The sequence below is a fragment of the Miniopterus natalensis genome, chromosome X, assembly GCF_054644295.1.
Source record: "Miniopterus natalensis isolate mMinNat1 chromosome X, mMinNat1.hap1, whole genome shotgun sequence".
Taxonomy (NCBI): domain Eukaryota; kingdom Metazoa; phylum Chordata; class Mammalia; order Chiroptera; family Miniopteridae; genus Miniopterus; species Miniopterus natalensis.
In genome coordinates, this window is record NC_142103.1 from 10,572,312 (window position 1) to 10,586,227 (window position 13,916).

General features: G+C 49.6%; 1 protein-coding gene across 2 annotated transcripts; it reads right to left on the reverse strand.

Moving 5' to 3' along the window:
- Positions 1 to 2,446: 2,446 nt before the first annotated feature.
- RAB33A (RAB33A, member RAS oncogene family) lies at positions 2,447 to 12,298 on the reverse strand. Of its 2 annotated transcripts, XM_087813533.1 has the most exons (3): positions 12,242 to 12,298; positions 11,755 to 12,057; positions 2,447 to 3,046 (listed from the first exon to the last, which is right to left on the reverse strand). In XM_087813533.1, exons 2-3 carry the CDS (start codon positions 12,010 to 12,012, stop codon positions 2,591 to 2,593), a joined length of 714 nt encoding a protein of 237 aa, XP_087669659.1. In that variant the 5' UTR covers positions 12,013 to 12,057; positions 12,242 to 12,298; the 3' UTR covers positions 2,447 to 2,590. The 2 variants fall into 2 exon arrangements, with proteins under 2 accessions (XP_087669659.1, XP_016071427.1); XM_016215941.2 differs by lacking the exon at positions 12,242 to 12,298 and having other exon boundaries at positions 11,755 to 12,097.
- Between the last annotated feature and the right edge of the window lie 1,618 nt (positions 12,299 to 13,916).

Below are 13,916 nucleotides of genomic sequence, written 5' to 3' on the forward strand. Positions count from 1 at the left end.
CTTTTGTGACCACTCTAATGAATATGTTGCCCTCCCCCCACCTCCCTCATTCTCTATTCATTTACCCTGTTCTCTGGCCCTTAGAATCCTTATTACTCTCTCAAATGATCTCATTTATGTGTCTCATTTCTGGTTTAGTGTCTGTCTCCTTTACGAGAGCAGGATTTTATTTTGCTCACCTAAGTATCCCTAGGGCTTAGAACAGTGGCACATAGTAGGTGCTCAGTAAAGGTTTGCTGAAAGGCACCAGAGGCAATCCTGCTTAGAGGACTTGGAATGTCATCTTGACCTTGTTACAGCACAAAGGGGCCCTGTCCAAGACAGGTCAGGACCCAGACTGAAATGCACCCATTAGAATGGACAAGTAGCCCTGCCGGGCATGGCTCAGCAGTTGAGCATCGACCTAGGATCCAGGTGATCGGGGTTCAATTCCCGGTCAGGGCACATGCCCTGGTTGCAGGCTCGATCCCCAATGACTCTCTCATCATTAATGTTTCTGTCTGTCTCTCTCTCTCTCTCCTTTCCTCTCTCTGAAATCAATAAAGATATATTTTTTAAAAAAGAACGGACAAGTATACGTTCAGCCACTGAGAGGTGACCCAGGTCACAAGGGCCAAATGACACCACAACAGCAGTTCATGTCCTGGGCAAGGAGCCAGCATATGAAGCCTGAGACAAGCCCCTTGTGCGCGCCACGGGGAGAAGCATAGCTGCAGGGGTTTCAGCAGGCAGTTCACCAACAGACCACAGCCGGCTCTCAGCCCCTTTAGTGAGATTCAGGAGCTGGACAGGGAGGGGACAACTAGGCAGAAAATGGCACTGTGATACTAGGCAGACCCCAAAGACTGGGATACAGTCACAAGCCAAGTAATGCGAACCAGCCTGGGGGCTAGGCTGAGACTGAGGCTGGGTGGGGGTGAGGCGGGGGATTAGCCAGTGTGGGAAGAAGAGTGTTGCAGGGACAACCTGGAAGGACCAAACAGGCTATTTTTTGGGGGGGGTGAAGTGCATCTGGGATGGATTACTCTTTGCTGGCAGGGGGCAGGGGGCAGACCTGCATTCACCTACCAGAGAAATGTGCTAAGGGGCTGTCTGCCTAAGACCATCTCCCCACAGACCTCTGGCAACAAAGGCACCTTAAAAAGCATCCCCAAGTAAAGAGATCTACCTGGGGCTATTGTAGATATGCCCTTATAGCCATTTAGTTACTTTAACCTTTGGACAAGGGACTTTCACATACCTAGGACCAGCCACATAAAAAATACCTACAGGTCCCGGCCAGGCGTGGCTCAGCGGTTGAGCATCGACCTAAGATCCAGGAGATCGCGGCTCAGTTCCCGGTCAGGGCACATTTCCAGGTTTCGGGCTCGATCCTCAGTTGAGGGCATGCAGGAGGTAGCCAATCCATGACTCTCTCATCATTGATGTTTCTATCTCTCTCTCTCCCTCTCTCTTCTTCTCTCTGAAATCAATAAAATATATTTTAAAAAATACCTACAGGGTTCTTACTGGAGAGCCACCAAAACTCCCATTTAGCTCAAAAGGCAACAAACTGTCCTGCCTGGTGTGCAGACCTCCCCACGCTGGGCTCTCCCACTAAGGTTGCTCAGCTGTCAGTAAGCCAGACTCCTAGCTGTCCTGTTCAGCCCCCAAGGTCGTTCCTGCCTCCTGACTTTGCCAATCCTCACCCCTTTAACAATCCAAACGTTACACTTTATTCAACATACAAAATAAGTCCAATTCTTTTTCAGTGACCCCTCCTTAATGTGGAGTACATACCGCTCTCAATTCCCATAGCACAACCACGCACTTGGTGATACAGTTGCCTCATTTTCGTTCCCAAGTAGTTTCAGTGTGTGTGATAGTCCCACAACTAGACCAAAGGACCTTTGAACACAGGGGATGAATCCTCTTCTTGTTATGATTGCTCCATGGCACACAGCAAAGATCCAGGGGCATAACAGATATTTGTTAGCTTGAGCCCTAACCTCTCTAAGAAAGGGGGACAGAAACACTTTTGGTGTCAGACACTGCTTAGTGGAATATGGGAAGAAGGAGCTAACCATTTGGAAGCAACCGGGCCCGTTGGGCAACATAGACTTTTCCTTTTTAAACTTTGGGAAATAAGGAGAGAGTAGTCTCCTCTAGGGAACCTAGGAAATACTGATGAGTCAACATCTTTCGAGTCTTCCCTATCTTATTGGCACTCTAGAAACCATATCTGGCCTGTATCCCACCCCCTGCGGGTGTTTCTGCCCCCTGATGACCCTGAGTCAGACAACGAATTCGTCCTGAAGAAGTGACTCAATGAGCTCTTCAGGTGGCACAGAAGGCTGATAGGGAATGTGCCTTGGCACAGACGTATCCTAGGAGGGCAAGCTGCCTCTTCTACTCATGAAAGTCAGAAACGTCTTCCCAGAGGAAAGCAAGACATGAAGGCATGCGGTAATCTATACAAATTTTATTTTAAATCAATTTGTATGGAAACAAGCAGGTGTCAGCGTTATGCAGGCACGGGAAAAAAAAAAAAAAAAAAGGGAAAGAAAAAAAACCCTAGTGATAACTGATCTTGTATTTACACCATTTGGTTTCAACAGGGACAGGAAGTTTTACTGTTAGCTTCCTGTGGGAACTCCAGTTTCTGCACCTTCCCCTGCTGCCTCTCAGCATCACGATAGAGCAGGGATTTCTGCGCCTTCAATCGGCAAGCCAGGCACATGAAAATCGACTCCACGTTCTGGCTCTCTTTGGGGTCCTTGGCCGATGTCTCGAACAAGAGCATGTTGTGGGCATCGGCAAATTTCAGGGCTAAGTTGGAGGGCACCTGGATCTGTTCCGTCAAGTCACACTTGTTGCCCACAAGCACTTTCGGTACTAGCGGGGGCACGGCATGGCCGTTGCATTCTTGGATCCACATTTTGAGGTTGGTGAAGGATGTCATCTTGGTGACGTCATAGACAAAGACCACTGCATGCACGTTGCGGTAGTAATGCTCGACCATGCTTTTGCGGAAGCGTTCCTGGCCCGCTGTGTCCCACACCTGAACCTGAAAGATACAAAAACCCGTGTTTGGAGTCAGGAAAGGAAACATGAAGTGAGAAGAGAAAACCTGATGCTGTGGCATTATAAAATGGAGGTGACAAACCCTGACACAGGAAGTGGTTCTTTGACAGATTGGCAGAATGGACTTATGAACGTATAGAGAGATGCTTCTTTCAGGGTTTATAAAGTTTTTCTTAAGGTTTTTTTGTTGAAAAACTGGGATGTACATTGATCAACTTTTCGGAGGGCAACCTGGCAGTATTATCAAGAACCTTAACAATGTTCAAAACTCTTTGAGCTTATAATCTCACTTCCGAAAGTCTATACGAAAGCAACAGCAAATATGTGGTCAAAATTTTGTACAAAGGCCTTAATCACCATGTTATTTATAGTTTTAAAAAACAAGAAACAACCTAAATGCTCAGTAGGAGAGGAATAGCTAAAGTTTATGTATATATCTATACAGTGGGTTATTATGCAGCCATTAATATATTTTCAAAGAATAAATGGTAGAGGAAGTGTGCACAAAATATAAGTGAAAGCAGAATATGAACATTTTCATATGCTTTTGTCCCAATTATAAAAAATATTAAACTGCCCTAGCCTGCTTGGCTCAGTGGTTAGAGCGTCGGCCTTTGGACTGAAGGGTCGTGGGTTCTGTTTCAGCCAAGGGCACGGACCTCGGTTGCAGGCTCCAGCCCCAGCCCTGGTCGGGGTGAGTGTGACAGGCAACCAATCGATGTGTCTCTCGCACATCAATGTTTCTCTCTCTCTCTCTCTCTCCCTTCCACTCTCTCTGAAAAGCAATGGAAAAAAAATATCCTGGGGTCAGGATTAAAAATATATACATTAAACATAGTCATATTCATAGGAAAGACTGGAAGTGTATACACCAGAACATTAATAATTATTTAAGGGCAGTAGGACTATAGGTGGCATTTATTTAGGTCTTTTTGTTGTTGTTGTATTTTCCAAATTTTCTACTATAAGCATTCATCACTTTGTTTTGGGATTTTGTTTTCATTTTGCTGGGTTTTTGTTTTGTTTTTTTTTTGGATGACTTTTTAAAGAAAACAAAGTATTTAAATCTCAGCTTGTAGCTCAGTTTAAGTTCACTTCTTTGTTATGTAAAAGGTAATTTAGCTCACTGGATTTTTCTTCTGCATCTTACCTTTTGGGACAAAGGCCAAATTATGAAGGAAAAATGCTGATATAAGTAACATATACAAAGACACAACTCCCAAGGGACACTCTGGATTCGATATACATTCAACCCAATCTATTTCCCTTTATACATCCAGAGTCTTGGACAAGAAAAATTCATACTCAGAATAATGGTCCCAAGGCCCTATACAATTCTCAGTTATCAAAGATAATTTTATTATGGCCACTAATTGACTACTATGGCTCTTAAAACTAAGTATAGCCTTTCTTTGGAGTTATCAGTCAGTCCGTATAATCTAGTAAATATAATTGAATCTCCTTGCTGAGTGAAGATCTTAAAAGGGCCCCAGAGTCATCATTCTAAACATCAATTTTCATTGTCCAAGCTCCCCTTCATTCCCTGTATGGACATGGCCACCACATGCCTTTCACACGACTTTCAGATTCACCCATTCTTTTTTTTTTAAATATGTTTTTATTGATTTCAGGGAGAGGAAGGGAAAGGGAGAGAGAGATAGAAACATCAATGATGAGAGAGAATCATCGATCAGCTGCCTCCTGTACGCCCCTGACTGGGGATCGAGCCCACAACCCGGGCATGTGCCCTGACCAGGAATCGAACCCCGATCTCCTGGTTCATGGGCTGACGCTCAACCACTGAGCAACACCAGCCAGGCAGATTCGCCCATTCTTGTATCTCGATTTTCATGTCCCTAGGCCAGACTCTCCTCTCCTCACTTCTGGACTACAGTGAAGTTTTTGGATTCTAGATGTCTCTACTCCTGTGCATCCTGCATACTGCTTTCAAACTTGCCTTCCTAAATCCCTGCTTTTATCAGCATGTCATCCATCTCATCAGGAAATCATGTTAGCCTTCTTCTGCATCAAATGGAAAATTTTGTCGGCCGTAATTCGACCTCACCCAACCTCATTTTAAACTGCTCAGCTACACCTGGTTCATTCCCTCCTCTGTACCGTTGGTCCTGCTAGTTCACCCGTGCCCTACAGAATCGGTTTCCCCCTCAGGACCCTACTCAGATCTCACCCATTCTTCAAGGCTTGGCTCAGGCCTCCACCATCTTCCTAAAACCTTCCCTAACATCTCTTCAATTCTCTTTTCTTAGGTGTTTCTACTGCACTTTGAGTTCATACCACACCATTTAGAATATATTTGTTTGTTCTCTAGTTTGTTTTCTAGATGCCTTTGGCATCTCTCCAGCTAAACTGCAACCGTCTTTTTGTGCATCAGATCACTCGTCATTACATTACAGTTGTCATCAATATTGTCATCATTATCAAAGAGCAGTATTGGCCTGAGCTACAGAAACTACAAGTAGTCTGGCATCCTAGATATCTGCCACGGCGATTTCAGAGGGAATATTCAACTTTGGTAATGCACAAAAACTTAAGTCCTCGAAGCCTGATTCGCTTTGGCAAGCAGAGCCAGGAGAGATTTTCATTTCTTCCACCGCTCTGGTGCTCCGAGCAGGAAGCAGGAGAAAGCAGGCCAGGAGAGGAATGGAGGTCAGTGGGAAGAGAGAAGATACAGCACAAGAATATCCTGATCCCCAACTCCCCGCCCCCCCATAGCCCTAACTCTTGCCTCTGAGTAAGGCTGAATCCCTACCAGCCCTCAGGCATGTGGCAGATGCTTTAACACCATGAGCCCAGGACTCTAAAAATACCTGCCACTAGCAGGAACGCGGGTGGGAGTGTGTGAGGTGTTTGGGGCTGAGTAGGTTGGCCGTTTGGCTTTTTTTTTTTTTTTTTGGCTTCAAAATTGTGTGTACCACCCAAGCTGCCGGAGCTGCAGGGAGGGCCCTCTCTGCTGGGGACCGACTTTGCCTCCAATGACGCGGGGAGCCTTGAAGCTTTTCTTTGGAGGCTCCGAATTTAAACTGGAGGCACTGCTCCCATTCTAGCTCATTAGAAACCCCATTCCAAATTCTTCGGGCCTCTGTGGTGAGAAGTGAGCCAAGAAGCAGGCTGCTCACAGCAGAAAATCGGAAGAACCATCGCAAAGGGAGAGCACAGCAGTCAGGCTCCCTGGACTCACAGCCACCTCATTTTCGTTTGGAGGTGGGACATTCTCTCTTCTTCCCAGCACACTTATAGCACCTGGCCCCTGCCCGGCAGTGAAAGCACCTCCTTCCCCTTTTGCAGCTGGCACTCCTCTCCTCCGTCCTTCATTTCCTGGGGGCACTGCATCCACATGGTGCCCTGGGGCTGACACCTGCCCCTTAGCCATGTACATGCTCCTCAGATCCTCTTTTCTCTAAGGGCCAGTGGGGAGTAATGGAGTCAAACCAACTTGCGTGCAAAGCTCAGCCCAATCACGGACTACTAGCTGGGCATCCCAGGCAAGTAGCCTACTCTACCTTCAGCGTCCTCCCCTGGAAACAGGATGACCACAGCAATCTTGTCGCGATGCCGTGAGAATTAGCATCCCTTGTAAGTACCTGGCGCAGGGCCTCATACACTCTCCCTTCCTCCCTGACCCGAAACCTCCCCCATCCGTCTGGCCCGACAAGTAACTGAGCAAGCACTGCTGAAACACAGCAGCAGCTTTGGCATGGGGAGGCCTGGCTTCTAGCTCCTTCGCTTAGTAGCTATTCGAATGACTAGGCAGATGAAATAACACACGAGAAAGAGCTTTTGCAAAACATAAAGTGCTCTGCGAATGTTTGTTGTTGCCACTGTCTCGGAAGGCCCATCAGCCCTGCCCTGGTAGCACTGCTCCTTGGACATGCTGGTTGTCATCCTGGAAAGTGCAGGAAGCTTGGCTTCTAGACCAGGAGATAGAGCCAAGGCAAAGGCAGTCATTGGGGAGGGGGAGGGGACAGGAATGCCAGCAACCTGCCTCGGGTGGCTGGGGGCAGGCCCAAAGTAACAGGAAGGCACAGGGTGGGGAGCTAGCAAAGAGAAATCTAGCCTTTTTAACTATTTTCTTGGGGCTGCCGCTGCCTGAGCAAGCTTCAGCCAGTCCCCCACTCCCTGCACATGCTCAGAGCTGACATGGCTATTTCTTTTCCTTAGGGAACATATCTGGCCTCTTTCTATAGATGAGGCATGAATGTCCTTTGTTGGAGGCCAGCGGGGGAGAGTAGAAGTGGAAAAGGGGAGAAAAATACATCTGTAACCTTTGGAGGGTGCCCGAGTGGATGACGGGAAAAGTTTTAAACCAATCTTTTTTTTAACTAGCTGGACTGTCCCATCTGCGTCTAAGATCCACACGCAAGGCTGACCCAGAGATTGGCAAAAGGGGACAGAGACAAAGAGAAACTAACGCACAGCAAGCGAGGAAGCAAGGCAGACAGGGAGACACACAGATAGGTAATTAACCATTAAGCTAACTGGCAGAAGATGGAAGCTCAGGAGGCCTAAGGAAGACATGATGTCATTCTGACTGCAGGCAGCTTCTGAAGGAACACTTAGCTCAGCCTTTGTCCACTCGGTAATGTAACACAGAAAGGAGTTTTTCCAAGTGATCAGCAGAGGAAGAGATATCCACAGTCCTGGTTGGCTCCTGCCCCATAGCCACGGCTGACCTGTAGTTTGCCTGGTCAGGAGGGCTAGTGCTTGAGGGGGAACCAAACTAGGCAGGAGGGGGTGCTTCCATGAGAATTTACAAAGAATGGCTCCAAAAGTAGTTCTGAGTCTCCCCTCTAATACCTCCTTCATCCCAGCCCTCACACACTCCTAATTAGCATTTTCCAGGCTTTTAGTCTGAGACAGGCTCAGTATGATTTAGCTGGACCTATAGGAGACAGACCCATAATGATCATCATGGGAAGCTCCACCCTTTCTTTGGGGTTTGGGGCATGCCTCCACCAAGCCTGATGTCAGAAAGGACTGTCAGCATTTCCATATGATGTGTTTCTGTGTCCCTGTCACAGGTACCTGCATGAGTTGCATGGACCATGGGACAAGCCCAGAGCAGGCATTTATATGGAAAGAGCACCGAAAGGGAAATTAGGAGACCTGAGTTGTAGGCCTGGTCCTCTGTGATCTTAGGCATGTCACTTTCCCTCTCTGAGTCTCAGTTTCCTATCTGTAAAATTTGGATGTTGGATTAGAGATTCTCTAAGGTCCCTTCCATCTCTGAATATTTTCTGATTCTCACAGCTAAGGTGAGACAGTCAAGGTACAAAAAGTAAAACCCAGGTACTCAGCTCAGCATCTGGGGTGCAGCTGAAGGAGACAACTTGAAGGACCCTGGGACTTAGGGCTATAACCCTGGACCCCTGGCCTAGAAGTGACCGCCAGGCTGGCTGCCTGGTACACCACCTCCCCCTGTGCACACTCCCCCTGGGCCAGATATTGCCCCCTAGAGTAGAGTGCAGCGGTAGAGAGCATGGGCTCTGAATCTAGGCTGAAATACTGACCCTGTCACAGGGAAAGCAAGATAATGAAATAGGGAAGTGCTTAGTTAGGCTCAAGGGTCAAAGACAAGCTCAGATCCATCTACCTTTGGGTGAGTTATTTAGTCTCTCTAACTTTGATCTCCTTATCTATATATGGGAATGATGATAATAGTCCTAATTTCATCGGGTTGCAGTGAAGATCAAATGAGGCAGTGTATGTCGAGTGTCCAGCATGGGCTCTTTGTTTATTCAAAAAGCAGGAGTTTATTATTATCATCATCATCATCATCATCTACTCATTGGAGGTTTTTTTGATGCTCATGTTAACTAGGGAACACTGGATTATAAATGTTATGATGGGGCCCGGCCGGCATGGTTCAGCGGTTGAGCATAACCTATGAACCAGGAGATCGCAGTTGGATTCCTGGTCAGGGCACATGCCCAGGTTGCAGGGCTTGATCCCCAGTGGGGGGCATGCAGGAGGCAGCCAGTCAGTGACTCTCTCTCATCATTGATGCCTCCCTTCCTTTCTCCCTTCCTCTCTCTGAAATCAATAGAGATATATTTTAAATAAATAAACAAACAAACAAACAAATAAATAAATAAATAAATGTGATGGGGAGGGAACGAAGACACATTGACTGGGGACACCAAATTGGGTTTCAAAGCCCTAGGGATGGCCCTGGTCATTAAGAGGGTAGTCTCAAATGTACTGAATCAGTCATCCCCCTACAGGGGTTGACATATATGCTGCCCTGGGGTACAGGGAGACAGCCCAGTAGAGGCCACACCCTACTCTTGGACTGAGAGAAGGGCTCACTGAGCCCTCTTTCCCACTCTCCTGTGAGAGTTGTCATTTGATAGCCTGACAGCTTTCTATTGCTGGCTGTGGTCTAGGGCCACCTCAGCCAGGCCCACAGACTTTTCTCTCTCCCCCAAAGGGAGAAGCCTTTGGCAGTCACCTCCTGGTGTGGTTTTGATACTTGTTCCTTGAGAAACTCCGGGCCAGCCAGAGTGTGGGGCCAAATCTATGGAGATCGTGTGCTCGCTGCCATGATCTGCCATGATCTGCCATCTTCCCACGGACATGCTGGGCTTCGCCTGCCGGCTTTGGCCCTGAGGTTGCAGCAGCTTTACAAGAGGCAGGGTTGCCATCTCGCCACTCCCATACCCCACCCTGAGATCCTTCAGAATCTGCCCTCAGAGAGCTCCTTCATGTCATAAGTGTCACAAGATTTTGCCCTCTTGAAGTATCATCTTCCCCTAAAAAGCCCGTATTGAACACTTCTCCTCACGTGGTGTCCTGCTCAGCTCTGTTTCTAGTGAGTCACACTGTCACAGGCTCTGCCCCCTGGGAAAAAGTCCAGAATCTTTGGCAGAGGCTGTAAAATCCAGCTTGGCTAAGTACTGGGCTGTTGTAAGGGAAGGAATCTTTAAAAAATTTCCCCAAGGGCACTGGGTGGTGACCCTCTTCCAGTCGTTTGCACCTCCCACTTTCCACTTTCTAGTTTCCTCCTCCCTTCTCCCCCAGGCTCCCAAACACTTCCTTTTTCCCCCATGTAAATTGCAGGCAGACTAATTTCCCCTCTCTTAAATCCAGAGAGCTGTTTGGCTCAATGTGACACTTGATTTTAAACAGGCAGTAGCATTATATTTTAAGGGTCTTGAGGGTTTAAGAGCACATCCATAAGCATTTTCCTACTTTGGATTATTAAGGCATGCTTTAGAAATTCCAGGATCTTACAACTTTACATTAAAGAAGCTAGACACCCTAGAGCAAGTCCTAACCACACAACCGTCAACATGAAGCCCTGGGAATGGAGAAAGACAGATACCTACTTTGGCTTTAAAAAGGAAATGTAGCAATTCCCCCCAAAATGCAAGAGGTGAAAAAGGTCACTATTGCAAAACAGTGCCCCATCTTTCTGACCCCCGGCTCAGTTGTTTTTGGGAGCTCTTCCTTACCAGTCCTGAGCTGCCTACCTTCCTGACACATCTAGCGTCTTGGCCCGGTTTCTGAAGCCATTTTAAACCACTTTCATTTTAATAACCAAGGAGTTAAGAGTCTTGCAGAGTTTACAGTGTTTTTCATCATTTCCCCCAGTTACTAAGCCCTTCTCCCCACATCACTCTGAAGATGGGCCTTGTGTGGTCATTTGGGCTCTAGGACCAGCAGGAGGAAGATTTACCTTTACCTGACGGGGTCCGACCATAAGCTCCAGGAAAGGCCAGCTGTGGGTCTAGTGGAGTTGGTCTTCAGTGCACAGTGTCCTTTGAGGTGACTTTCCTACCCATAACCCTGCCCCTCTATGCTCCCCTGACACACGAAGCTGCCCTTGCCATGTCCTCTCTCCCTCTAGCCTCTGACATTGAAATATTGTTGTCCTACCAAGTTTCCACCTTTTCTGAACCAAACGTGAGTACAAACGATCAGACAAGAATGTCTGTACTTAGCCCACTTCATAAACTAACGAGAAGGGAGGACCCGGGCACTTCCCTTGGCCCTGGTAAGTTGCTTGGCATCTTTACAAAGGCCTGCTGAAGACAATACCAACAGAATGAGCAACGGCGAATAAAGAAGCTGTCATTTGAGAAGGGCTGTTCCAAAAGAACAAGTTTTGTCTATTGTGAAGGGCTGGCGGGTGACCCTGTCTCAGTTTCTTTAAAAGGGGTCATGACTTTGTGCCAGAACCCCCCACTCCACCTCTATTCCATTTCAGCCCCACCGTTAACCATCAACTGTAATTTTCTATGGACTTCCATCCTTTCCTCCCCCCTCATGCCTTAACCAAAGTGGGGTTTTGCAGCCTATTGGAACCCAAGAGGTAGAGGAGACCTCAAGATATGTAAAGTGCTTTGGGATCCATCCCACAGACCAGGGCAGGTTCCCTCCTACCGCCCTCTGCCCACAGGTGCCCTGCTCCTGGCTCAGGGTCAAGGATGGGATTACACATGCTGTCCTGGTGGGAGCTGGCAGGCAGGGACAGAGGGCATGAGTGCACCCACTCCCGCCTGCCCTACAAAGGGTGAGGTTGGAGCAGGGCGCTGAGAGACGCAAAAGGGGGTGAGGAGGTGCCAAGTGTCTTGGGCTCAGCAAGCAGGGACACAGCCATGCACCTGAGGCTTCACAACCGCTACAGCCATGCCTCGGGCGAGGACCCCTCCCAGAGCCCATCCGGATCACCTTGATCTTCTCGCCCTCGATTTCCACCGTCTTCTCCCTGAAGTCCACGCCGATGGTGGCCTCAGTCTTGTCCGGGAAGGTCCCGCCGCAGAAGCGGAAGGTCAAGCAGGTCTTGCCCACGTTGGAGTCCCCAATCACGATGATCTTGAAGATGCGAATCTGCACGTACTGGTCCAGCGACGAGTCAAGCTCCAGGGACGCCAGGCCAGCGGGCGAAGCGGGTTGCAGGCTCCCATGGCCCAGGATGGGCTGTGCCATCTCCCCAGGACGGGACCAGACCGGGGCCCCAACCCCCCTCGAGGGCTCCACACAAAGAAAACGGCCCGTTAGTGCGCTCGAGGCGAGCAAGCTTTGTGCGTGTGTGTGTGAGTGTGTGTGTGTGTGTGCGTGTCCGTGAATGTGTGTCCGCGCGCGTGTGTGCGTGCGCCCGCACCGTGTGCGCGCGCGCAGGGGGTGCCTCTCACCCCAGCGCCCCCCCCCAGCTCACCCTCCTCGCGGCGGCTCCGAGGCACCAACACAAAAGCCAGGCAGGGAAGGGAGAGATGGAAGAGGGAGCAGCCACGAGCCTTCTCCCTCCTTCTCCTCCTGCCTGTGCCCTAGGCCCGGACTCTTGGGCTGCGACCCCACCGCGTGCCCCGAGCGCGGCTGCGCCTGGGCCAGAGACCCTCCCCTGCCCAATCCCCAGGGACACTCCGCGGGGAGGAAGCCTGCGGAGGAAAGGGGGAGGGGAGAGCGGCACACACCAGCGGGACGGTCTTCCTTTCTCCTCGCCCCCATTTATTTTATAGGTCTCATGCTCCCCCGCGCCCCCCTTTCTTGGAGCGTGCGGGGGTCAGCGGGCCAGGAGCGCAGCTGGGGAAGACAAAGAGCTGCACCCTAAGGCACCTCCGGAGCTCTTTGGCCTCGGAGCGACATTACTCCACTGGGCGGGGCGGGGGGGTGGCCTGCGGGGCGGAGACACCTCTTTCACCTCCGGGGCTCGGCGAGCTGAGCCGCGCCTCCGCCGCCCCCTCCCGAGCCTCGGGCTAGAGGGCTGCTCTGTCTTATTGGGGAAGCAGGTGCACTCGGGAGCCGCGAAGAGGAGCCTGGGAGGGCGCTGCCGAGACACAGGACGCGCCACGGGCAGTGGAGGCCCGCGCAGCTGAGAGGAGGCAGCCGGGGGCCGCCGGTGCGCGCGTGAAGGGGGAGTTACTGTTGCTGTCACGGGCCTGCCAGATGTAGGGGGGCGCGTGCCAGGCGCCAACCTCCCCTCATCACACCACGAGCACCCATCCCCTGAATGTTCAGGAGAGCGGCTCCCATTGGCTGCCGCAGTCGGTTGTGTTTGGCCGGCCAATGGGGAAGGCCCGCCGTGGGAGAGGGCCATGAGCGGGTAGGGGAAGGGGGGACCTAGCGGTGGCTGCTCCAGCAAAAGGGGACTTTGTTTCTGGGGCTAACCATTCCTGGCCCAGGTGGAGGGATCCTGGGACTAGGCATAAGCCTCACAGTGTCCCGCATTCCCGAGCGCCTCTATGTGATCAAAAGTCCTTCCCAAATGGTGGAGTTTCAGGAGAGATTGAAACCCCTAGGCGGGTTCACCCCTCTGCAATTGAATGTAGAAGAAAGTGGTTGGGTCTAATTTGCCGGAAGCCTAGATTATGCTTGGAAGATGATAAATGAACAGAACTTTCTTACGGTATTAGGGGGCAGCTTCCCAAAGCTTACTACGCATCACACATCTTGGTCAAGACCAGTATTCCCTCTCCTGAAAGGGATTTCAGGTTCAGAATTTGTCTGAAATAACTTCACTGAGGTACAATTTACATAAAGTGCACCCCTTTCGCATTTGCTGTTAAGACTCTATCCATCCTCCCACATAGTTCACGGGAGTAATATTGACATATGCCAGTGGCACCGAGGTGAGCTATTTGCTAATGTCATCAAGGTCAGGGATTCCAGCAACACACGTGAGTTGCCATCTTATTTGTATGTAAAGCTGAGTTGCAGATGAGACAAACGTGACTGAATCCACCCAATATGAGAAAAACAATTGAGTGCATCAGTGATAGGTCTGTGAGCAAGTCGAAATGCAATTGCTTGGCCAAATCCAGGATACAGAAAATGTCTGGGAAGACGAGGCCTTCTAGTTAATAAGCTTTGTAGCTGAGTTAGCAGATATATTT